At 34.9% G+C, this 25,274-nt stretch overlaps 1 protein-coding gene across 1 annotated transcript; it reads right to left on the reverse strand.

Moving 5' to 3' along the window:
• Positions 1–395: 395 nt before the first annotated feature.
• LOC137925824 (cilia- and flagella-associated protein 58-like) lies at positions 396–24,916 on the reverse strand. The gene is made up of 19 exons (XM_068769284.1): positions 24,830–24,916; positions 24,117–24,245; positions 22,447–22,540; positions 21,716–21,851; positions 20,527–20,704; positions 18,216–18,335; positions 17,601–17,795; positions 16,563–16,684; positions 15,310–15,449; positions 14,900–15,038; positions 12,117–12,166; positions 11,188–11,366; positions 7,605–7,814; positions 6,657–6,807; positions 4,874–4,998; positions 4,207–4,364; positions 2,844–2,961; positions 1,936–2,002; positions 396–743 (listed from the first exon to the last, which is right to left on the reverse strand). The coding sequence occupies exons 1-19, from the start codon at positions 24,914–24,916 to the stop codon at positions 553–555; spliced, it is 2,589 nt and encodes an 862-aa protein (XP_068625385.1). The 3' UTR covers positions 396–552.
• Between the last annotated feature and the right edge of the window lie 358 nt (positions 24,917–25,274).

Raw genomic sequence — 25,274 nt, forward strand, 5'->3', positions numbered from 1 at the left:
TTTCATCATATAGAAATATATAAAGGCCCATAACCCAATTCTGTTTAGAGTTAAACTAAGTACATATTTTAGTATTATTTGCTGGTAATTTTGTTCAGTATAGTACCATTTGAATTGTGAGATATATAGCCACTTCACAATATTCACACTAGTATATATTTTCTCATTATATTCGATTAGGTTACATTCAAATTCAGTTATTAACAATTAAACATTATTGCAGTCAAGCAATGTAACAGTTATCAGTATCAGTGTTTGCCTGTGATGTTATACTATTGGAAGTGTGTTTTATTCATTATTTAGTTACAATGCCGAACGTTGACAGACGTGGAGCGTATACATACTCGTACGTTTATGATGCGAATGGGTTAAGGTTCAGTATGAAATTGATATGACGATTTACAAAGAAATATTTATAGAAAATAACAATGTTCGTAGTAAACGAGTATATTTCAAAAGCATCGAATGATATTTTCGGTTGGAAGTATGTACAATTTTTTGTTCTAAATTATTTATAAAATAGATGTGTGAGAACTGGTAGAATTGCTAGGTTTACGTGGGGCTTTGCGTTAAGTTGGGCGAGGTGGGATGTAGCGGTGTCGGTATCCGCATTCTACGCGCCTCGTCCGCGTCCAGCGCTCGTTTCATCTCGTAATACTTCTGTTTGAACGAATTCAAATCTCCATTCACTCGATCCAGCTCGCGCCGGAGATCAGTCACTTGATTTTCACGCATTCCCAACTCTGAAATTATATTTATATTTCAGGTACACATGTATCTGTAATACTTTCCTTAATAATTTAATTCACCGTGCTTGGTCACTTACGTAGCTCGAAGACTCAGAAGTAGCAGTTGGTAGAGTGGAGTGGAAACGAGACTACGAGCTGGTTGATGTGGCGTGCGCCGGCTGCCCAGCAGGTAGACCGACGACATTGTTAAGTTAGCGAGAAGTCGCTGGATCCGGACAGCGTTAATCCGATCATTGGAAAAGCCGTTTGCCTTACAGCGGGTATCTATCGGCCGTTACGATGATGAATCAATCAATCAAAAACTTCAAAAAAGAAAAATGTAACGCAAGGCAATTATTTGATATGACAAAGATATTCTAAGTCTGAAATGTGTCGAATCATCCAGGAAAACCCGCTGCCAAAATTACTTCACGAAAATAACTCCACGTTAAGCACCTATTACCGTGTTATTTTTTAAAGCGGCATAAATAACCAAGGCGTGAGATAATTTCTTTCCTTGAAAAAATCTGATATAATATTTCGGGAAATCTCTACGAGGTCGAATCGACAACGTACAGCAGTTTTTTGATTCTGAAGTGAGGACCACGGATTTGCAAGCGTAGAGCGCGTCGTTCACCCACCTACAAACGACCTCGTTAATGTCATCGGAAAACGCTGGATGCAGGTCGCTTCCAACCTGTCTTGAATTGAACCTTGAATCTATGATAGACTTATGTTCAGTAGTGGATGTTCTACGGCTGAAAATATGATAATAGTCGGACAAATTCTGGGACATCAAATGTCTGCTACATACGCTATGAATACATCTTCTAGAATTCAACATTAATGCCACGAAATATATTTGTCAATGAGTAGAGATTGTAATAAAATGAATCTATATTGTTACTTGTATAAATGCGCAATAATTATACAAGTACGTAAGGGAAAGTGGAGGGGAGATGTTAGATGTGGGCAGCGCAATAGCGTCACGTCGATTTTTAGGAAAGATCTATGCCCTTGCAGTGGAAGTCTATCGGCTGACATGATGAGCCATGTGTAAACATAACACTTTCTTTTCAAAGATTAACACCAACTAGAAATATCTCCCCTTTTCACCTACAAAAGTACAATCGAAAGAGTATATTCACTTTGTACGGCGAACACAGCACAGGATAAATATAGGCTTTTTAAATAAAATCAGACTCACCGGCCACAAGACACTTCATTTTCGTAGTCCTTTGGGCTAGCGCACGCTGTGTGTGGCATAGAGTTTGCTGAAATTTTAAATGACAAAAATTTATCGTAAACTTCTGTTTATTTTATCATATCGGTTGAAAAAGCATTTTTCAATATCAATATATTTTTATAAGTTTTGAAATACTTCGTGGAAGGTTCTCGCGGAAAAAAATATAATATGCCGTATATGAAAAAATATAACTTACAATGTGTATCAAAATGTACTCCTATAAATATTATATTTTTAAAATAACTTTTTTTCGCTTATTAAGATTCAAATTAATAGCATAGTTAAATCGAAATCCCTTTCAAATATTTTCTCTGAGTTTTTTTTTTATTTATTTTATTCAATGACCTAACAAAACAAAACAAACTAAATGTAGTACATGAGTCAGCACCATTTTTTCCGCGGGTCATTATTAAAGAAAATGTGAATATTTAATAGACGTCCGGGTCAGAAATATTTTTGTACTAAAATGATTTTCTATATTTTCATTACCACAAAATAAATTTAACATAATTCAGAAAAGTTATGAAGATATGTATCAGTCACTAATAAGCAATCCCAGTCGTACAATTTTAATACAATGTATTATATTGTAAATTAATTAAATACCAACAAAACACAATGTTTTTATATTGCTTAGTTATCACGGCGCCTGACGTGTTTAGACGAGAGAATATAAGTTAACTACATATTAAACTTTATTTTTGGAATTAGAGTAAATCACTTGGATTTAAGAAATGGGCCACTCAGCGATCGGTAAGTCACAGGTAGCCCACTCTTGGTAAAGTGTCACGAAATCATGTGTTAAATTTCTGGAAGAACTAGAGATGACTTTTATCGTTTAGTGATTTAACAATGTTACAAAATATCACCTGTATCTCAGGGCTGGGTTGCAAGGCAAGCATATCTTTGACAGCTCCGTAGAGATTCTTCGTTTCTTTAAGCTCGCGTTCTTTCAGCACAAGCGTTTCACTCTGTGCCAGAACTTTCCTTTAGGTACAAAAAAAGATAGATTTTTTATTGTTGGCTTAGCTCAAAATTAATTCTGGCAATGTATTTTAGAGACCTCTAGGTGTTTTCTATCCTAACAGGAGCTAAACGTGTGGAGTAAATCACACGGCTGTTCCATGCGGAATGGTTGTAATAAAAAAACCTAAATGGCTATTTATACATCCACAAGAACATTATAAAGGTTTAATTAAAGATGGCTTGTTTTGGTTACGTTTGTCAAAGCGGTGCATTGTTACTCTTTAGGTGTTACTCGGAGTACGTCACCTGTCAACAAACAAGACGAATAATTCTTCGTTCAAAACCTGGCCGGTCGAGACAAGTAGGTTAACAATTAGCCGATTGTAGCCTCAAATGTGGCTATAGAAAATAAATATTTCACGCCGAATTAAAAAATAAACACAAGTTATATGTAGTCATGAATTATAAAGTCTTTTCTAAAAATCAGATCTTGCGCTTAAGTATAGCGTGTCACGAGCAAGAGGTTGGCTTTAATTTGAATCAATTTCTGATGGAATTATTCAACGTAAGCCTTCATGTCAATTAACTACGGGCAGCTAGCTGCGGGAATTCTCGGAAAGTTTTTTGTTTGTCATTTCAGAGGCAATTACGGGTAGCGTGTCTGCTTGGGTAAGTGAACTATCGCGAGAGCATTTGGACTCATTTGAAGTTTTCTAATATATTTACTGTGCAGTATTTTTTTTTCTATTTTTACGCATTTGCTCTGCTGACTGCATTTGTCTATGCGGTGTGGTGTTGTGGCGGCAATACTTGAAATGCATGCAGGCTATCTTGAAAGCGATTCGCACGTCTACAACTCGACTGTAATTTAGGAGTATACTACCTAAGAGATAGAGAGGTTCTTTATCCTAATTTGAATAAAAGACCTGCGAGTAAACCGAATGGCTGTTGCAGGTGGAACGTTTGTGTTTGTCAAAGTTACATGGCTATTAACTGCTGAAATAAACTCATGGAAAGTTCCCACAGTTCCACGGTGCATAAGTTATCTTCCTATTGCACTTCAGCTGTTGCTTTAAACTTTTATTTTGGCACCGTTTGGGCGGGTTAGCGAGTGGTCAAAAATCATTAATGTTTAAGTGCAGATACAGTATGTAAATCCTAGAGTAGTTACTACATACTGGCCCTAATCATATTCTTCAGAGGCGGTATATACTCCAACAGTAAAACATAGCTAACACGTATAAATTAAATTATATTTAATCTTACTTCTGTGTTAGTCGCAGCTTGTGGGTCAGTGTGACAATTTCAGGATCGGTTCCTTGCAGTTTGCGCCACCTGTGCACGTTCAAAGGCGTCTCCAGCGCCTCCTCTAAGGCCCTCACGCGAAGCCTTGATCGTCCAAGCTCGCGTTCCAAATTAAACACCTATGTTGTTTAAACAATAATTTACTTTGTTACTTCAGTGTCCACATCAGATATGTCATACTGTACGATAAAACTGAGTAACCAATTATATCTATTGCAGAGCAGAGCAAAAGTTATCTTAATCATATCGAGAAACAACTATAGCGACAAAGAAAATTGTACAAAAGCAATAAATAATAAAGATGGATTTATGAAAAGAGAACTGTTGACAATGCTGACACTTTCGGAAATAATAAGAGGTTTTTAAGTAACAGCTGAACTAACTTCTGTAACTTAGTTCTGCGAGTAAATTCATAGTGTATGCCCATTGTTTATAAATGTATTATGTAAATTAAATAGATGAACAATGAAAGCAATGTCCCTGTCACATCAGAAGATTCAACTGAAAAAAAATTGTTTTTTTTCTGATTATAGTGAATATAGAGTTCAAGCTTGTTAGTGTCTATCAATTTATATGAAGCTCACGAAAGGCTTTGTGGACTTCGCAAATAATTATTTGAATATCTAACCTCCAATCTCAAATCAGTCATGTTCTCTATTCCTTTGGACAATAGATTCTTCTCTTTCCGCAACCTAATGATCTCAAGGCGGAGCAGTCGGATATCTTCAACACGCTGCTCGTACTGTCTTTCTCCTATAATATAAATACATTTTTAGTATTGCGTAATAATAATTAATATGTATACAGATAAATGCTATTTATAGTTTCACCTAATTTAAGATGAATAGGTTCTGAGGTCTTTACTTCTCTACGATAAACAATGTAGATAGATGGTTTTCTAAAGAGGTACTTACAACGTGATGTCTTTACAATATATAGGTTTTTTAAGTAATAATATATGTTGGGAATAAATTGTTTTTACTACTGCGTTAAAGATGTTTGTGAAACAGATCACAAAAAGCAAAACTGAATTTGTTATGGGCTCTTCTAATATCAAATCGTTGTGGTGGCAACCAAACTCAGCTCAGCAGCGTTCGCGGTAAAAAAGTTAAAAGAGTTATTCGTGCTATTTACGATTTTAATTGTAAAGTGTCATTAAGAGAAAAAAATAACGAAATTAATGTATTGACTTTATAATGAAATAAATCCCTTGTAGTGTAATGTACAAAATGTGATGCCAGTAGCAAAAACAAATTTTGTATACTAAGCCTAATACTCGACTAAATAAAATTAGTGAATATTTCTATGAAGACTGAGGACAACGCAGCGTCTATTGCTAAATAACAAAAAAATTAACCAACTTTTGTATGCTACAAGCCACTACTACACTTTAAATGATTGGAAGGTTATAACTTGAACTGATATTTTAGTCTCTGGGACATTCATTAGTTTAGTAAGTGTTTTTTTATATCCTTTAAAAAAAAATAATCCCACTAAGATTCTTTTGCCTATTCTTCGTAGGCATTTCGGTTGATGAATGCCTCATACCAAGCGGGAGAATAAGAAATTTAATTCATTCTTTGACAGGTACTATTTTTAAGTCGTTCTAGACGAACTCAATTTGATTTTAGTTTCCTTCAAATTGAGCACGTGCGGTATTTTTCTCATGACGCACACAAGTGATTAACATAAACAATCCACAGTGGAAAACAATATGAATAATAACATTATTTGTTTCAATGACTGTAGAAGCCGCACAGCTCGATGTTCGTTTAGGTGGGCGTTCCATCGCGTCAGTGGGCGCAAAGGCAGGGGACATTAAAATCAATACAATGGTTTCTTAAGTTCGTCGATTATAAAGAGTTTCTATAACATAAAATTTTCAGTGAAGCGGTCTCGTGAGTAGCGGTAAAGAATGGGTTGGCGATGGATGTTCACAAATTTTTCTTCGGCAGTGGAATTAATTATTAAATAATGTCTTAACTTAGTATGTATAATGATCACAATTAAGTTAATTATTTTCTAAATAAAACAAACAAGGTAAAATACATGTATATAGTCTTTTAAAAAGAGTAAATATTATTTAGTACTGGTATTTTAAATTACACATAATTCACGTAGATTGACGTGATTCTAAGGTATATAATCGTACGACATTTTAGTTTATTTTTTTGCTTGCGGATTCCGGATCCGTAAGTACAAAATTCAACGAATAAGAAAGGCTTTTCGAACGCTAATAAGCGTTAACGTTGATCGAATCTGTACAAGATAGAATTTATTTCACTTTTTATAACTAACTTTTAAGGTTTTGTAAAAAAATTACATATAAAAACAGGTTCAGTGATTTTTTTTTTCGACCTTTTTAACTTAAATAGGTCCTCGAGTCTGGGGAAAATTGGAATTAACTTTACCTCTATGCAAAGTGATCTCCAATATCCTTATCTTTTCATACAACAGCGATATCTCGTCGTTCCTCCTTACTAGCTGGGCGCCGACCACGTCTCTTTCGTTCATCATACCCTCAAGTTCCTTTTTCAGTTTCGCGCGTGCTGCATCGCTTTCCTATAGAAAATATTACCATGATGCATAATGGGATAGAAAACATTTGGCTTTTTTAAACAAATTATCGAAGATGACAGTCGACTAATATTAAATTTTTTTGTACTTCTCTTACCCTAAAATGATTATTACTTTTAATTTTACCCATGATGTAGTAGAATTCTGTATTAAAAATAGTTTCGGACAAATAAAACTAAGTGGGATTTATCTGGTTTGGTTCGGCTTTATCTTTTACCTGGTTGGTGACAGTAAAAACCACTGCGATCTGAACACGACTATATGCAAACGTTACAGTCCGTTACCCTTTTTACCCCTATCGTAGTATCTGTTATTTTCAGCTAAATATCTGCAAGTTTCTACACTGCCAGGCCAGACTTTTGAACAGTAATAATTAGGTACAGATAACTCAATTAGCTACACCTTCACGCTATATGTGATTAGTTAAATAGTAACAGCACGTATGAGTAATTAAGACATTATTAAGACATTTTACGTAAATTATGATTTATGTAAAATGGTGAAAAGCAAGAGTAAATGTAATATAATATAGTAATTTAAAAAAATCTTCTAAAAACAGTACAAGGTCCCTACCGGCTTAGAGTAGAGGAATTTTTTAAAAATTCAAGAGGGTTTAATTTCAGTCAGGACAAATAATATAAATAATAATCTCCTAAAGTTTCTTGGTAGTAAGTAAGCAAGTGAGCTTCCTCGAACATCTCGCTTTAGGCCGCAGGTAATTTTAAGCGATTGGTCTCATGAAAATACCTTCTTCAAGTAGTGTTCTACTCCCACACACTCACGTTAATGATTCTAGTAAGCCGCGCTTCTTCCTGTCGGAGTGCGGTAATATCGGCCCTGGCTTCACCCAATTTGCCTAGACCAGCTTGTACTTCGGAACGAAGTTGTTCATTTTTCTTGTTGCACTTCGCTAGAGCGCCCTCACACGACTTTAAACCGGACTCCTTGCTGCTTATATCCTCTTTAAGCTGTTCAATCTGGTATGCCAGCATCTGATAACATAGTAATTAATTTCATATTGTAATTTAGACACCTGTTTGTTATTAAAATAATTAACAATGAATAATTGAGTACTAATTGCCGGTTACTTATTTAGCTAAAGATTACATTTGTTTTAATTACTTTCATTTTATTCAGATTTAGTTACTTATTTATTTAGTATTTACCTTTCTGCCATAGCGGACTAATATCTTAAAGGTATTCCTTAGTAGTTAACCTAAAGTGGTAAAAACTACTATTTATATGAAATAAACACATGAGACTGAGATATATATGTATATTAATATACTTTAAAGAAGAGAAGCCATGTAAATTTTTCCGGTAATAGGTTTGTTGACTCTCCAAGAGGCAGTTTATTTCAATGTATAAAGCTTTGGACAGGTAAAAAATAAATAATGTATAAGAATTGTGATCGTTTTCACGATTTAAGTTTTGTGATGAGTTTTGTTTTTTGTTTAATTTGTGATGTTAACTTATACAGTTTATTATCTATCGACGTATGAAAATAAACAATTCTTAGCAGCTTCACGAATCAATATAAACAAAATTTAACAGCAATAAATATATGAGAGCGCGCATAAATTTAAACCCTTTAATATCGTTTTGGTATGTTAATAGGAGCAGTGGTAGTCTAGCGGAAAGGGACTGAGACTTGCGATCGTAGGTCGCCGGTTTGATTTCTGGGGTACAGTTTTAGATATAATTCACACATTTTGTGCATTGATTATATAAAATTGCAATTAACAAATTACCTATAAACAAGTTTTCAGAGGATGTGCAGGAGCGTTTTCTACATACCATAACATCACACTGTGATCGCCAACCCGCCTTCCAAGCGTGGCAATTATGGTACATCCCTGTATAGATATTTTTGAAGCACCTATGCCTTGAAAATCTGTGACGTACATTTATATATTTTGCAAAGAATCTTCTGATTTTTTACCAAGTGTCAGATGACGCCAGAAGATATATTTTTGACCGTTGACATTTAAGGTAAAATAATTTAACCATCGAAAAAACTTCAGCTCATGTAATTTTTATTATTTTGAGTTCAATTGCTCCTGAATAGTATTTAAAAGTATCATTATTATCAATATTTACTCATACCTTTTATGAAAACTATAATTTATTACGTATTGTAATGGAAAATACAATACGTGATACGTTACTTTAGTAATTGCAAATGTAATTTATATGACATGACTTGAGGATAAAGTAAAAAAAGTGTAATTGAAAATGTTTAACCTTCATTTTGTTGAGATAAATTTTCTTTTTTTAATACGTTAAATACTTTAAAAATAATTATTGGTAACTAATGATTTCATCATAGAGCAGTGGAAACTTTGAGACTTGATCATAGGTTTGGCTTCGGTGATATAATCTTATTTACACTTTGTATATTATTTATACAGGTTTGCCACTTTCTCAAACAAATTTCGAGAGGACGTGCAGCAGCGTCTTCTATGTACTATAACATCACACAGAGCCTTGCAGAGGAGGTCTATGGGTTGAAACGACGAAAGACGAAATAAAAGGTTGTCAAATATCTCCCTTCCGCCTTTTTGTCTTTTGAATTTCGCGGCTATGTACAAAGCGCTAGAGAGCTCGTATCTGGCAATACTATACATAATTTGAAAGGTCTTGACATAACCTACAAAACGACGCTATGCATGATTAGTTTGGATATTGCGTTCAACAGTTACGAGTATAGACGTGTAAACATGGAGTTCACTAACGCCGAAATTCGCGCTATTTTAAAGTTTTCCTTCGTTAAAGGCAAATCCGCTAGAGAAACGTTCCGTGAGATTAATGTTGTTTTGGGGGATGGTACTCTATCACTTCGAAACGCGGAGGAATGGTTTCGACGATTCAGAGCCGGCGAAAACGACACCATGGATAAGCCAGCCGGCGGAAGACCTGTGACGACAAATACCGATCAAATCATGGACTACATCGAGTTAGACCGGCATGTGGCATCTCGTGACATCGCCCAGGAGATGGGAGTTAGTCACCAAACCATTTTAAACCATCTGCAGAAGGCTGGATACAAAAAAAAGCTTGATGTTTGGGTACCGCATGATTTGACGCAAAAAAACCTTTTGGACCGAATCAACGCCTGCGATATGCTGCTGAAACGGAACGAACTCGACCCATTCTTGAAGCGGATGGTGACTGGCGACGAAAAATGGATTACATACGACAATATCAAGCGAAAACGGTCGTGGTCGAAGGCCGGTGAATCGTCCCAAACAGTGGCCAAGCCGGGATTGACGGCCAGGAAGGTTTTGCTGTGTGTTTGGTGGGATTGGAAGGGAATCATCCACTATGAGCTGCTCCCATATGGCCAGACGCTTAATTCTACCATCAACTGCGAACAACTGGACCGCTTGAAGCAGGCGATCGACCAGAAGCGTCTAGAATTGGCCAACAGGAAGGGTGTAGTGTTCCACCAGGACAACGCCAGACCACACACTTCGTTGATGACTCGTCAGAAGCTACGGGAGCTCGGATGGGAGGTTTTATCACATCCACCATATAGCCCGGACATAGCGCTAAGTGATTACCACCTGTTCCTGTCCATGGCGAACGCCCTTGGTGGTGTAAAGTTGAACTCAAAAGAGGTTTGTGAAAAGTGGCTGTCCGAGTTCTTCGCAAATAAGGAGGGGGGCTTCTACGAGGGAGGTATTATGAAGTTGCCGTCTAGATGGAAACAGATTATCGAACAAAACGGCGCATATTTGAACTAAATCTGATCACTGTAACACTTTTTATAAAGCATTGAATAAAGAGCAAAAAAGCGGAAGGGAGATATTTGACAACCTGTTATTATTATACATCTGAGTGCATATATTTTTGTCATTGCCACACGTGTAACCCTTTTTTGATATGATTAGTACTGACATCATTATCACGATTTCAGCCGTGGGACGTTCATAGTAAGATATGTCCAGCTGTGGATGTCCTAGCCCATATATTTCTGCTTGGAAGCTACTTGATGACCATCTTACCAAAATTGTCTGAGCTCCTCGTGGGTGTACGTTCTATGATGCGCTTGCTGGTCGTCGCATTCCTTGTTCAAATAGCCAATATGCTTGACTAATATGACTCTTTCATACGGATTTCTTCGTTTAGATTCTTAGTTTAGATCTGATTAGAACTAAAGAACAAGAGAAATCCCGAAAGAAGGCTGTCTCCGTGGTTTGTTAAAAGATTTTTAGCTTGCCAATGCGGCCTCTACATTTAAGTAATTTACGTCATTAAAAAAAAAACAAATATTAAATAATCGTAGCTAGCAAGCTACGATTATTTAATATTTGTTTTTTTTTTAAAGGCAAAATTAAAAAGGTAAAAAATTAAGGTAGCAACCTTCAGCTTCTGTTTCAGATCTTGGATCTCGTCAACGGCCTCCGTAAGGTTCTTGTGCAGCATATTTCTCTCGGCTCGAGTCGCATCCAAAGCCACGGATAGTTTGCGCGAATTTATTGCTTCCTCTCGAAGCGCCTTGTTCAGATCCAAGATCTCCGCCGTGCGTAGGCGCACCTCCTCTGTCAGAATGGTTTTAAGTCTTTGTAAAATATTCAAATGAATTTCATCTTTGTTATGGTCAAACGCCGTTTGCCCTTTGGTATTTATAGCTTTATTGTTGTATGTTTTGTGTTTAAGTTGGCAGAGCATTAAATATGCTTAACTTAGACATCTTCCCTTTCGACCTCTAAGATTATCATCGTAACCGTTCTAATCCCTAGCTATACTAATTCACACTAAATAGCCATTTAACATCTATTTGAATTATGACAACGCACGCCCGCTGGCCCCAAATATTATGTATAGAACGCTATTGCTAAAATTTTGTGGAGAAATATTTTATTTATGAAATAACCGACATAGCACAGTGGAAAAGAAAATTTAAGACTGGCAATCAGAGCGCAGAACGTCCATTCACAAGTATATACAACGAAATCTATGGGGGAGTCCCATATCCAATTGTGAACGTCTTACGGCTAAAATGATATTGATAATACATTAAACCACAGCCTTCTATGTATTGCCCTCTTCTATACTCTTGATAATAATTAATATTTCACTCGTAAAACTGTGAAAATAAATTATCGATCATCGTTCGTGTCAGTTGTATATCATATAATGCATTTATAGTTGCTTTAAAAAACAGCATGATTACTGTTAAAGTTTAATCGCTAGAATACTTAAGAGGTTGTAAATTTCGCTCGTAAAAAAGTAATTTGAGTAAGACAATGGATGACACTTTTTACAGAGGCTGCGTGCCGCGTCCGTACCTGTGATTTCGTCGATTTTGTCGTTGAGAGCTATCGTCTCCTCTAACATTCTGCAAACATAAATAAAAGCGTCTAATTACGTAATTGCATTTAGAATTTTTAAAAATAGCTTTTTAGATACGATTTTTTTTATCTTTGTATTATTTAACTTTGTTTTACAAACGGCTTTCTCAAATTTAGATTGCGTTTTGGAAAGTAAGGAAATCATCTCGTTAGTCACAATTGCAACATGATCATCTTCAGGAGCATGAAATGACAAAAAAAGTGGCTGATTACGGGCGGTAATGGCAGCTCACCTGTACCACTAAGCGTAATGTTGTGACTTGGTGCAAATTACATCATAACGCTTATTTAAAATGATTGTGACGTATCTATAACTGTCTAATCGAAAGAAAATGCTGTAAGGATTTCCAAAATAATTATAAAATAAAAATCTATAGTAAAATACTACACATCTCTAAGTTACTGGATCAATAAATTTATTGCGAATTAAATTTATAATATTTATTATTTATCGAAATACAGTTGTTATTTGGCAACTGCGATTTAATTTGTGCCGGATAGTGATTGTTGTCCTAATTTTTTTTACAGATTCCGGACATTTCCGGGCAGTCCGCAGACGGCAGTTAGCTTAAACCTCAATTTAGATTCAAAACAGTGAAGGCTCCTACTAGCAGCAATCTGTAGTTCAGGCCGCTGCTTATTTTTATTTTATAGTCTATTTAACCGCTCAAATCAGGTGGTCCGCAGACATAGTGAAGGTTGCGGGACGAATCGCAGTGCAAGATCTTTAGGGGACCTATGACTCACTGTGGGCGTCTATTGCCTGAAAAGAAGAAAAAAAATGATATAACATTACTGGCTCATTTCTCATGGTATCTTCTCTCCCAATATTAATTCCTTAGGTACTGTTAATATTCATTACGTATATGCGCGCTCATGTCAAAAGAATTTTGTTTCTTAACAAGATTTTATGAGTTAGGGCATAATGTAATGAACAATTAAGGATTTTTAAACCTTGCCTAATCTATGTATGTACATGATTATGAAAATTATCCGCCATTTCGACCGCGGCTTCGAAATGTGTTAATTTTTTTGTAAAGGCATCGACATCTGTCTGCAGAGTTCCTATCTCAGAGATTCTTTGCGGGGTTAAGTATACGTTTTTATAATCCGAAACTTTTCTAGACTTTCCGCTAAATAAGTTGAAAAATTTTGTTAACATCGATCTACTTGCTAAAGGTTGTGTATTTGAGAATATTTCAACTACAAAGCGTCTTGGGGACAAACGACTCCGTTTCTTCTCTTGCTCACGAGATATAACGCATCTCATAATTTTCTTGGATTTTTAAAAAAGCAAGTGTTGAAATTCTTGCCGTTACTATTCGAAGTCTACTCGCGTGGATGTAGAATTAAAATATATTTACATAATGTAATTGACGTTTCATACGCGACTGCAAGCGAAGCCTTATTGAAATAAAGAATTTTGATTTTTTCTATTCATTGTTGTACCTAGTATTAGTAGTTATAATTACACTTTTAAAAAAAAATTAAAATTTAAAGTCATTGTGACTTGCTGGGTATGTTAGTGGTTGCTAGTGTATTTTTTAGTGTGCAAGTAAATTTGGCGATGGGGGTCCGATCTAATAGGTAATTGTTTTTAATGTTCATGTTGAAATATTTGATAAATATCTGTTAACCATTTTCAATTGATTTAATTTATTTATCTTATATATCTAATGTATAAGTTGATTTGAACATTTATTTTCATTTCTGTTTTATGTTATACGATTTTTATTATTACTATTTTTATGATCAATTTGTTTTAGTCCTTGCTTTTATGGTATGTTTCTATTTATTATAATAATTTGTTTGATTTCACGGGCGCTGGTAGATCTAAAAAAAAAATTGTGCAAGGTGTTTTTTTGCTCTAAATAGTTAGTTCATAAAAATGTTAAAGATTATCACATAAATTGTTTGTATTATTATTTATAATATGAGAAACAAACGATTATCTTATAGCAGGTTCCGTTCAAAGTTTCAGCACAGCGTCGATGACGAAGTTTCATCGGATAAGGCGAATGATTAGTGGCATCGGGGCCGAGACGACCTCAACCTAATTATGTTTAATCGTGAATTTGTCTCTACATACTTTGTTGCGCAAAAGATGTTTAAACGGAATAATATTTACTTTGATGACGGACGTTAGTTATTCTGCTTTGCTGATTTGAATATTAATCATCAAGCATAACCACTCTTTAATAAGACAAAGTTTCATTATGCTGTTTTACTTGTTTAAAATAAAATTATGAATAAAACGATGGCTATAAAACGGTCTACTGTATGAGTACCTCAACATAATGTAAAAGAAAACAATTAGACGCGTAACGTGTTATTAAATATAACTTAAATTAATTTATAATGCATTCTACAAAGTGATTTAATTAGCTCCTGTGCCGATAATAAATATATATTAATAATATTATTTTTGATAGAGTTAACCAAATAGTACACCCGATAAAAAGTCAGTGGTTTCAGAATAAAAAAATAACGTGATCAATCCTTTAAAGTATTTACACCTATAACCAACTGTACTTAAAATACAAAGTGATAATCTCTCAGCGATTAATTCCACAATGAGTTCAGAATAGTTCAGAGTTCAGAAGTCAGAGCTACACAAATTTTTGTACCGATATTTAAAAAAAATCATTATTATTATTATTATTATTAATATTGTTATATTTATTATTCAGCTAAAACAAGAAGGAACGTGCTAACTTTACCTGTCCTTGTCCTTCTCCATCTGACGTATACAAAGCCTCTGCTTGTTGTTCTGCGCGGCGCTGATCTCCAGCTCGTGCTCCAATTGCTTCCGTCGTTGCTCCTGCAAGTTCAGCATATGCAGGTTCTCTATCGCCTCATCTGTCAAAGGAAATATTTTAAGTTTCAAATTTGAATGGTGAAAATTTATATGATTCACAGTTCTTCGGTATACTTGGAAAATCTACACTGTAAATCAGAGGTTCTGACTAATCCGGTGATGACTGCGACCGGGAAAATATCACCGGGGCTTTATAGGTATAGGCTGTCATTATAAAAGAACGACTGTTGTTATCATAATATATAGAGGTTTAAGTGCCAGCTTTTACAAAAAAAAAAACGAGTGTATATTGTAAGAGGTAATTTAACTCACTCTGAATTTTCTGTATGTTCTTATTTAAAATGTCCTTCTCCCTGTTTAAGTTCTCGATTTCGCGTTTGTCAGCTTCGGCGTGCTTGTTGCCGATCATGATCTCCCGTTCCATCACACTCACTTGCTGCCGCAAGCGTTCCCTGCACGCGTAAGACTTATAGCATACTCGTACGGCCCATTGGAGTAGAAAGAGAGTCATCACACTTTCTTGCGGTTTTGTTATAAGGTAAGTAATAAGTAGGTATAGTAATAAGGTAAGTATAAGTAAGTGATGTAATTAAGCATAACAAAACTATGCAAGAGGACATTCTAATATATTTTGAAAATAAATTGTATAAAATAACACCAAATGGAAAAAACATGGCAAATAAATATGGAAATAGTCGATTGGAAATGTAAATAATTAAAATTGAAAGAACCGTGGCGAGTAATGAGACGCGATGCGTAAATGTTATGTAAATGAATGCTGTGGGAATAGAAAATGTGAAGGATGAGATGGATAGGATGAAATAGGAAGGGGTATTTCTCTGTCCCAAAAATAACAAGGCGGAACTAGAGGCCCCCAATAACGGGGGTCATTTAAAAATAAAACAAAACATGGCCGGTTACCTGCTTTTAGACTACGCCTACATCTATTTCAACGATAAATATCTGCTAACGGAAAGGTATCACATGAATAAAATATACCCAATTATTTAATATAAGTATCAATTTATTATCTAAAATATTTGTCTTTCAAGCTAGGTATAAATGTCGGATATAAAACAAATATTATATTTCCCCGACATATGTATGAAAATACTTCATGAAATACAAAATTTCACCATCCAGAAACACTTTCGCAAAAGGCGAAAGGTAACCATTTAATTCATTTGATTAATAGTCCGTGTCAAAGGTCAACGGGTTGTGTTTCTTATTATAAATTGCTGTTAAAAGATAAATATACAGCGCCTATTGTAGTTTTATTTTCTCTGAATACAATAATTATTATATGAAAATATGTTTTTACAATTTAAAGCGAGTGTTCATCGTTTTTCATTTTTTACTCCGCGCTGCAAGCAACAAAAATGGCTTCTCCTATTATACTGATCCATTAATCTTTAACTCTATCACTTTTCCATCTTATGAATGATAATAAACATTTCAGTCGTATTAAAAGGTTTTCAATTTATAATGAAATAATGGACAATGACGCGTACAAACAGCCAAATCGAATAGACAAATGAAAAAGGAATGTTTACATCCTATGCTACCTTTCAGATTCTACGGCAGCTTTATTTTGTTCCAACAACTGATACTTCTTCATCTGCTGAACTTGTTGCTTGTGGAGTTTCGTCACTTCATTTCGAAGCCGGTTGCTATCGTCTGTCATGTTCTAAAATAAAGGCAAGTCAGCTGCTGTACATAATTTAAACCGCTTTTATTTATTAAAGTAATCAAAAAATATCAAATCTCTACCGGAAGGTTTTTCATTTCATTGGTGTTATCCATTTTTTGCTTTTATAGCTTTTAATTTGTGCTACACAGATTCAATAATTGCGATGTAAGCAGAGACATAGTCAATGAAATAAATAGGAATATGTATAAAATATATAATGCATATAAATTCATAGCGAATTTATATGCATTGGACGTAGGAGTGAGAGGTATAACAACGAAATTTTTCTGTAACCTGATGAAGGCTTTAGGCCAATCAAAATTAGTTCATAATAAAAACTGGTTTCTAAAACAGCGTTGGAATGTGACCCTACCCCTAAATTTGTTTAGGTAGGTTGGCTGATCGTTGTAAGTGTGCGTCAATGAATTGCCTACTACGTGGGTCGTCGGACGTCAGTACTGTACTGTAACGTAACACTGGCCCCTCTTTATATAAAGCAAGGGTCTCTGCACCTACCACGGTTAATCCATGGAATGTTAAGAAATGACGTTTCCGAGGTTTTCAGCACAAATATATTGCAATCACTCCCCAATGTTAACATCATATGTAAACCTTAAGCTGTGTAACCACAGGGGTCTCATTGTCTTTCAGTAAAGTCAAGTCCAAGTCAAGCTGATCTAAATTGGACTTTATAAATATTTACTCAAGAAAAAGAACTCATCTTCAAAATTAAGTTAGCGTTAAGTTTTTAGGTATAATTTAATTCATCATAATTTAGACCTGAAGTAATAGAGGGAGAGAGAATACAAAACTTAATAAAACGGAATATAAGCGAATAATTATCAACGAGCACAAAGTTATTTGTTACAAACAGCACGTGTGAAATCACAAATATATTAAAATAATGTAATACCTTCAACTCCTTGGTGGTAGAGCTCAGCTTTTGTTTCGTTTCGTCAAATTTAACGTTAGTGGCGTCGAGTAATTCCTTCATAGCGGTGGCCTTGGCGACGGCTGCCTCCTGCTCTTGTTGTGCCTGGTCCAGCTTAGCACCCAGGTTGGCCAGCTGCCGGTCGCGCCGCTCGATGCCCTTCTCCGCTTTATTTAGCTGTAATCAAGGCAAGTATCGCCCTCCATTATATTATTATTAGAGGAATAATTTTAGTCAATATCTTTTCGTTAGATCCGGAGACGAACGAAATTAATCGACTAGCCAGCGGATTGGGAAGTTGAAGAGACAGTGAGCAGGCATCATATCGCGGAACAAATGACCCTTGGCTTTAGGTTCTGGTGTGAAGACCACAGGTCCGTAAGCGTAGTACAGGACATTACAATTACATTTGAATTCAAATTTACTCCCTTCGCATGAATATTATAAAGATATTTAACACCAATCAGCGCGAAAATTAGAAAACACAATAAATACACATAAAACAAGAAATTATAAATAAAAGGTGATTTTTTTATTGTAACAGTATTTATGGCCAGTTTAAGTAAAGTTAACGTATATTATAATGCTTGTTCTAACCTTATCGTTCAGGTTGCTGATGGTCTTGCCTCTATGCTCCACCTCAGACTTCAGTGACGCTGACTCCGACTTCAGGAAGTCCACGAGTCGGTTCTGCCGCACCGCGTTATTATCTGCTTCCTAAATGAACGTGCATTTATAGATTTTATTTTTTATAACACTCGTGTAGGCATTTTGAATGGTAATACATTTTAGCGTAACCAGATTAAGTTAACAAAACCGCTGTACCGCGCCTTAGGCCCGCATCGAGGTTAGGAGCGGTAACGGTCGCTCTATTCCAACAGTCCGCTGTCAACGCTCGCTGCAGCAGTGTTCATATATTTTTTTCTCGGCGGCCTTTCCTAAGGCTCTACAGCGATAAAACTTTACTATTTCGTTGATAAATATTGCTTTAAATTTTGAGCGTTTAAACTTATAATTGTAAAATGTTTCAGAATTATAATGTTCAAATTTATAAAAATTAGTTTACTACTATTGGAAAACAATCCACTACAGTGTAAAATCGTACACAGTTGTTAATTTTATAAAGCACCAAGAAAGCTACTACTGCAAGTTTATCTTTATTTTTAGTGCTAATCCTGGTATTATTCTTATATTTTTCAATAATTTTATTTACACAGACCAGATCATCGTATATATATATATATATATATATATATATATATATATATATATATATAATTCGTGTTTTATATATATATACATATATAAAACACGAATTTAGTCTTTTCTGTCCAAAGTCTAAGTCCAAAATGATTACTATTAAACTAATGTGCAGCTTTTTAAAAATCATTGTTTAGTCGTCGTAATATATCGTCTGGAAACAGTATTATCTATACTACCCCATGGTTGTCCGCTACAAGGCAAGCCAAGTCGTTGATATAAAAGATAAATAAAACAGTACCTAATGTTGACACCATATTAGTTAGACATATTACTTATAATGTGAATGGAACAAGAATCATTAGTTGCCCTATACCGATATTTATATTTATAAATTAACTGAAAATCCGTGGAACACTATATTACATGTTTTATGGTTCTCTCCAAATATATAAAAAATATAAATTATGTCTAACAAAAAACGTAAAGTTGCATTTATGTATAGATAGAGTTCTGACATTTGGTTATAAGAATACTCATACGTATGCGTTCAATTGATTGCATGTTAATGCAAAACTTGTGCAAAAACGGCCTCACTGCAAACGCTCCAATCACAATTATCTACATCCAGGCAAAATTATTGCTATTTGCTGCACCGCATAATTACAGTAGACTTACGACTTCCGCGTCGGCCGTTTGAACGAAAGATAAACAATCTTTAGAACATTAAATTCTTATGTATCATGTAAATTTATTTTGGAGCAGTGTTTATTCATAATTGAATGTCCTTTGAGAAACGTTTGCGTTGTACTTTTTTATTTTATACTCTTTGTTACATACGTAACATGAGATAGAACAAGATAAAGATTTTATCACTCTCTTAGTTACTAATGTTACTGTACTCTTACAATTTCTTACAGAAAACCATAGTATGGAACCGAAGAGGCTAGTCGACGTGTACATTGTACGAAATAATTTAGAATATGTATTTCGACTTGGAATTTTAGTTTTTTACTGTAAATATTCATAATTTTATAAAATTAAACGAACTCTTTAAAACTTAGGGAACCTTGCTAAATACTAGATGGATCTGTTTACGCGTTGCTGTGTCATGCGTCTGATTAAAAATCTAAACAAAAAAGCGTGGGAGCACGCATGCAAAAGCAAACTTAAATATTTTATATTTTGATTTTATATGTTGCTATTACTGGATAATATTATATCGACGATGGATCCCTCTATCGAAGCGATCTAAATAGTTGCTTTAACTACCTGAAATATTTTCGACTTAAGTGGAAAATAAGGCACTGTTTTCGCTTTGATTTACTACAAAAATTATATGTATAGTTTAGACCTGATGATAAAAGCAGTGAATACGATTTGGTAAAGATTATATTTGATGTTATCAGTATTTCAAAAAGGTTCTGTAAGCAGAGACACCAGAACACTGTCTCGGTTTTTTATTCGTGTTGGTAGTAATGTCTTTTAGGTGTTTGTTCAAAGATATATCAATTTCTTTACAATATTTTTTTTTCAATATTTGTAAGTATCATCAACGTATATAATTGAAACAAAATGCGCGTCTACCAAGAATCAAATCTACATACTTCGATCGTTAATTAAAACTACTTTAACTGATGTTCAATTATAATGCGAATGTTCTACAAAACGTGTCTTTTAGTTAAGAATAAAAGAAACATAAGCCAACCTCAAGTTGCTCCTCTAACTTAGCAATGGTCTCTTCTCCCTCCGTGTTCTTGGCCTCCAGGTCCGTGACGTAGTTGAGGGCGTTAGTCAGGCGCAGCTTCACGCCGTCGAGCTCGCCCTGAAGTCTTGCCTTTTCCTTTTCGAACTTCTCTTTTTCTTTCACCGCCGACGTTGCTCCACTGGTTCAAATATTCAATAAGGCTTTACTCATATTTCAAACAAAACTTATTTTTTAAGACTGGACTTTCGCTGCTGCCCAAGTGGCATTTGCAGATTCAGAGGGTTTGAAGCGGCAGAGGCTAGGCACAGGTGCCCAGCTTTATTAGGACTTCGTCACCTTAGAAAAAGTATTCCTCGGGGAGCTCCGGCTCTGGCGGTTTCACGCTACTATTTCACTCGATTAGGAGGCCGCCGAACTTTTTGGTCGCATCAGGCGACACTCCTCGGAGTTATTACGCCCATGTATACCTTCGAGGAGACCTCCGCTTGGGCTGTCGCTATGAATAATAATCGCTTAGTATTATGATATAAAGGAGCCCAAGAGCGCCGAACCTCGACCTGATCGGTGGTAACGTGCAAAAGGCTTGCATTTCCTTAACAAGTCAATGACCGTATATGACGGCGTGACTGCGTTGTTAAATCGCTTGATTGTTTAAAATTGGTGGCTACAAAATACACTTATTTCCTAACCATCCGATTGCAAAAAAGTAATTATTAGGGTCAACAAATATTTGTTTGTTTTGCTAAGACGTATATATAACCAAACACCCACGGCACAGACAGAGTTGTCACATGCGTACGGATTTTTCAAGACATTGTTACGCTGTTAGTTGAATATAAAGATTGTGTTTTATTAGAAGTGTGTTGTTATGAATAAAATTATTTCGTCGACAAAGCTGTCATGACTACTACTAAGGTTATTTTTCTGACATATTTTTATATTTATATTATACGTTATATATTAATGCACCGCAAAAAACAACAAGATTTAGTAAACCCCTAAGCTTTAAATTGTTTAAGAGTATAACTGTGTTGCATTCAATGTAAATAAATAAAATAGTATAATAATTTTTTTTACAAATACAGATTATACGAATTTCACCAGGTCATCTAGTATTTTATAAATATAATGTATACTCGTATGTCGGAGAAATCTAACAATTTTTTTTAATAAAACTGCCTAAACTCACGTGTCCTCTTCGCCGGCACGTTTTCTCGCGTCCAACTCCTTCTCTAACCTGGTGACGGTCTTCTTCATGGTTTCCAAGCTCTCGACGCTCGCCAATTCGCGAGCGTGCATCGCGTCCGCTAAAGCTCTTGCCCTTTCTGAAAAACGTTTGTCTTTATTTAATATGGCTATATGGTATAACTCTCTTAGTAAAGATAATTAAGACCATTATAACTTTTTTTACAGACGTTAAGTACTCTCTACCCACGATGGCGCGCGGCTCATTGTGTGCGAGTGCTTGTATGTGTGCCACTATGTATGACAGTAACGCGATAGTAGTCATTCGAGCAACACGTGTTATCATCGCTCTTTTGCGTAGGTACAGTCAGTATTAAAAATTACTGCTTCATTGATATCTGCCGTTTCATATTTAACTTCTAAAAAACACCCTAATCAATTAAAAACTTTCAAAGTTATATGGTGAACGAGCGTCGGAAACCCTCTGGGTTTACTACCTAAAAGATGTTTAGGCTATGCGCCTTTTGCTGCCTTCTCTGTCGAACTGGTCGAAATTGAAAATGCCATTAGGTTAACAATCAACCGATTCAACGGGATGTCCAAATTGCTATTAAATTACCGATGAAAGCTAAAAATGTGACTCTTGTGAAAGAAATAGACGTTTCGGTCCTTAAATAACGTAAGTGAAAAACATTAAGAAATCAAAAATATGAAACGGAAGATGTATTTAATTACCAATTTCCGCCCTCAATCGCTCGATTGTCTTTTGAGCTTCTGAAAGTTCGCCGATGTAATCCGACACAGTGTCGTCGAAACGGCCTAACTTCATCTGTAATCGTAAAATATGAAAATGTCACTGGAGGCTCTTTTACAAGAAACTGTCATCATGGATTTTCAAAGTTATGTTGTATTAAAGCGACGAAATGGCTTAAATCACTACAAATACTCTTTTACATTTAAATGTATACACGATTTTTAATAATCCAACGTCAAGTCGAAATCAAGTAGTCGCTAACCCAAAAAAAAATTATAGAAATAAATCTATATGCTCAAGTAGTTTTAAAATTTTTAATTCAATAAATCAAATAATGTTTACGTATCATGTAATGTTCTTTCTATTAGAGTGACTACAAATCTTTTTTATTATTTACACGTACCTTGAGTGTCATTCCGCAATGGCTTGATTATAATATATATGATATACAGTGCGGAATTTTATCAACGCCACCTGGAGGGAAAGTTCTATACATTCTGGAGATGGACAATTTTACTCAAAGGAAACATTCCTTTATTTTAAAAAGAAACGGAACTGCATTCTCAGATTTTCGAAATTTTATTATTTTTGATTTCCGAAAATCGGAGAAAATCACACCCTGCACTTTTACGGCATTGATCGATAGGGTCAATCATTAGGATCTAACTAACATAAGTAATCTGATGGGCCATTGGGTAAAAGTGTTTTATCTTATTCTATTGAATTTATAACTTTAGATTTGATGGTTTTCCTTGTTTTTAATTTTCCACGTTTGTTAGAGATGTGATCCTTATGATTGACCCTACCGATCAATGCCGTAAAAGTGCAGGATGTGATTTTTTCGGATTTTACGCAAATCGAAAATAAAAAAATTTCGGAGATCTTAGAATGCAGTTTTATTTATTTTTAAAAATAAAGGAAAGTTTCCTTTGAGTATATTTATCCATCTCTAATATGTACAATACTTTTCCTCCAGGTGGCGTTAAAAATTCCACCCTGTATGCTATACATGAACAGTTAATAACATACAATGCACTGATTTTATCTACTTTAATAATCCTCACTAGATGGCGCTGTACAAAATTATATTACAGTGAATTCTTTTCAATTGTTTTGACAAGACTGGTCATGTTTGTGTCAAATAGACTCCTCGTGATTATAATTTTGAACTTATGACACGCTTAACTTGACACCACCACTAACTGGCAGTTACTTTATATACATATATGGTACGTATTCGAGATGTTCATTACAAGCCTTGATACGACTCTCTTGTAGGCGACCTACGAAGCGTCCTTGCAAACCTTCATTACTTTCTCCCAAAAATACTCTATACTAATAGGAAACACTTAAGGTAAGGCGTTGTTTAAAATCAGATGACTCTATGAATGAATATGTCAGTCTAGATTTGTTTTCAGAGTATTCTTAGCATTCTTATTAGTTTAGTGAAGTTTCATGTTTCAGATGCGTAAATTATTATGACGAATATAAGCGTCTAGTCTTATACGTATTCGTTGATTAACAAATTAATATTTTATTTATATATTTTATGAACGAAACCCTTAAAAGTATTTAAGGAAAGTAAAATATAGTATTTTTTCTACATAAAGTACAAGTAAAGGATACATTGTTCAGTTGTTCACGTGTTTACCTTAAGGACATTAATCTGTTCCTTGTGTTCAGAATTGTCCTCTTTGAGTTTATAGTAGGAGTCGTAAAGCTTGGTGTACACGTCAGAGTAAAACTTCATGCCCTCAGCTTCGCGTAACATCTCCAGCACCTGAAGCAACGCATACTTTCAAATAATTTTTAACGACTTCATATATATAACATTACTACATAGACTGTAGATTGTAGACTGTATTGTAAGGTAGTTGCAAATTTAAGTTATTTTTACCTTGCGTTCGACTATACTAACCAAATATGAGCTAAAGTAAATAAATGTTTAAAATATATTGACAGAATAAATTTCGATGCATCAGAACAATCTATATAGTTAAAACCATATAGGCATAATAGGCCTCCCCCTAAATCGTCACGATGATCGACTTTCCACGACCTTAAATATGTCGTTAATCCATCTAGTAGTGGACTACTCACGCCACGTCTACCGCCCTTTGGTAGCCATTCGAGCACTTTTCTATAATTTATAGTTATTAATATATAAATAATAGAACACGTAGTCTGTTACTTCATCTTTACTTTCTGCAAATAAATAATCACTTGAATATTCTTGAAAACAATTTTGAATTTCATTTGTGTGTTGTGTCATACATATATAAAGTTATATATGTGATCTCAAGAAGATGGTGAAACTGTATGCCAAAACTCGACGTACGAAAAGCTGTTGAAGTAGATGTTTACCTTTTCGAATTCTTTCTCGGCCTCCGTGGTTTCGGAGCCAATGGCGATCGCCGCTCCGAAGTCATCATCCTCGTCATTTGGCTCCATCTCCGCTTAATACAATAACACTAAGAACAAATACAAAGCAAATAATAATAAAAGCAAAACAAAAGTTTACAAAAGTGATTGACTGATATTTTTAGCGTTACTATGGCAACGGCGTCACTGGCACGTACAATGCAGTCAATGTTTACATGCATAAAAAGTTGATACATTTAGATTTTAATATATATTATTATCATAGTAATCATGCACGTATATATGTGATTAAGAGTATATATTCTCACAAATAAAAAAAAAGTCAATGTAAACTGTACATGTTGAAAATTTCAACTGTAAGTACTTATTGATGTCTTACGGTATTGGAACTTGGTCTCCCACTCTAGGCCTCATTGGCAAGCTCATA

This window comes from Battus philenor, unplaced genomic scaffold (assembly GCF_028537555.1).
Source record: "Battus philenor isolate CCGP_79_NKW_IND1 unplaced genomic scaffold, ilBatPhil1.0.hap1 SCAF_28, whole genome shotgun sequence".
Classification (NCBI taxonomy): Eukaryota; Metazoa; Arthropoda; class Insecta; order Lepidoptera; family Papilionidae; genus Battus; species Battus philenor.

Excerpts from the sequence above, each read along its gene's own strand:
- LOC137925824 (XM_068769284.1), bottom strand. The coding sequence starts at position 24,916 with ATGGAGCCAAATGACGAGGATGATGACTTCGGAGCGGCGATCGCCATT. Across the intron at positions 18,336-20,526 it reads AGTTAGAGGAGCAACTTGAG|GAAGCAGATAATAACGCGGT; the intron begins GTTGGCTTATGT and ends ACGTTCATTTAG. Across the intron at positions 15,039-15,309 it reads GAACATACAGAAAATTCAGA|ATGAGGCGATAGAGAACCTG; the intron begins GTGAGTTAAATT and ends TTCCTTTGACAG.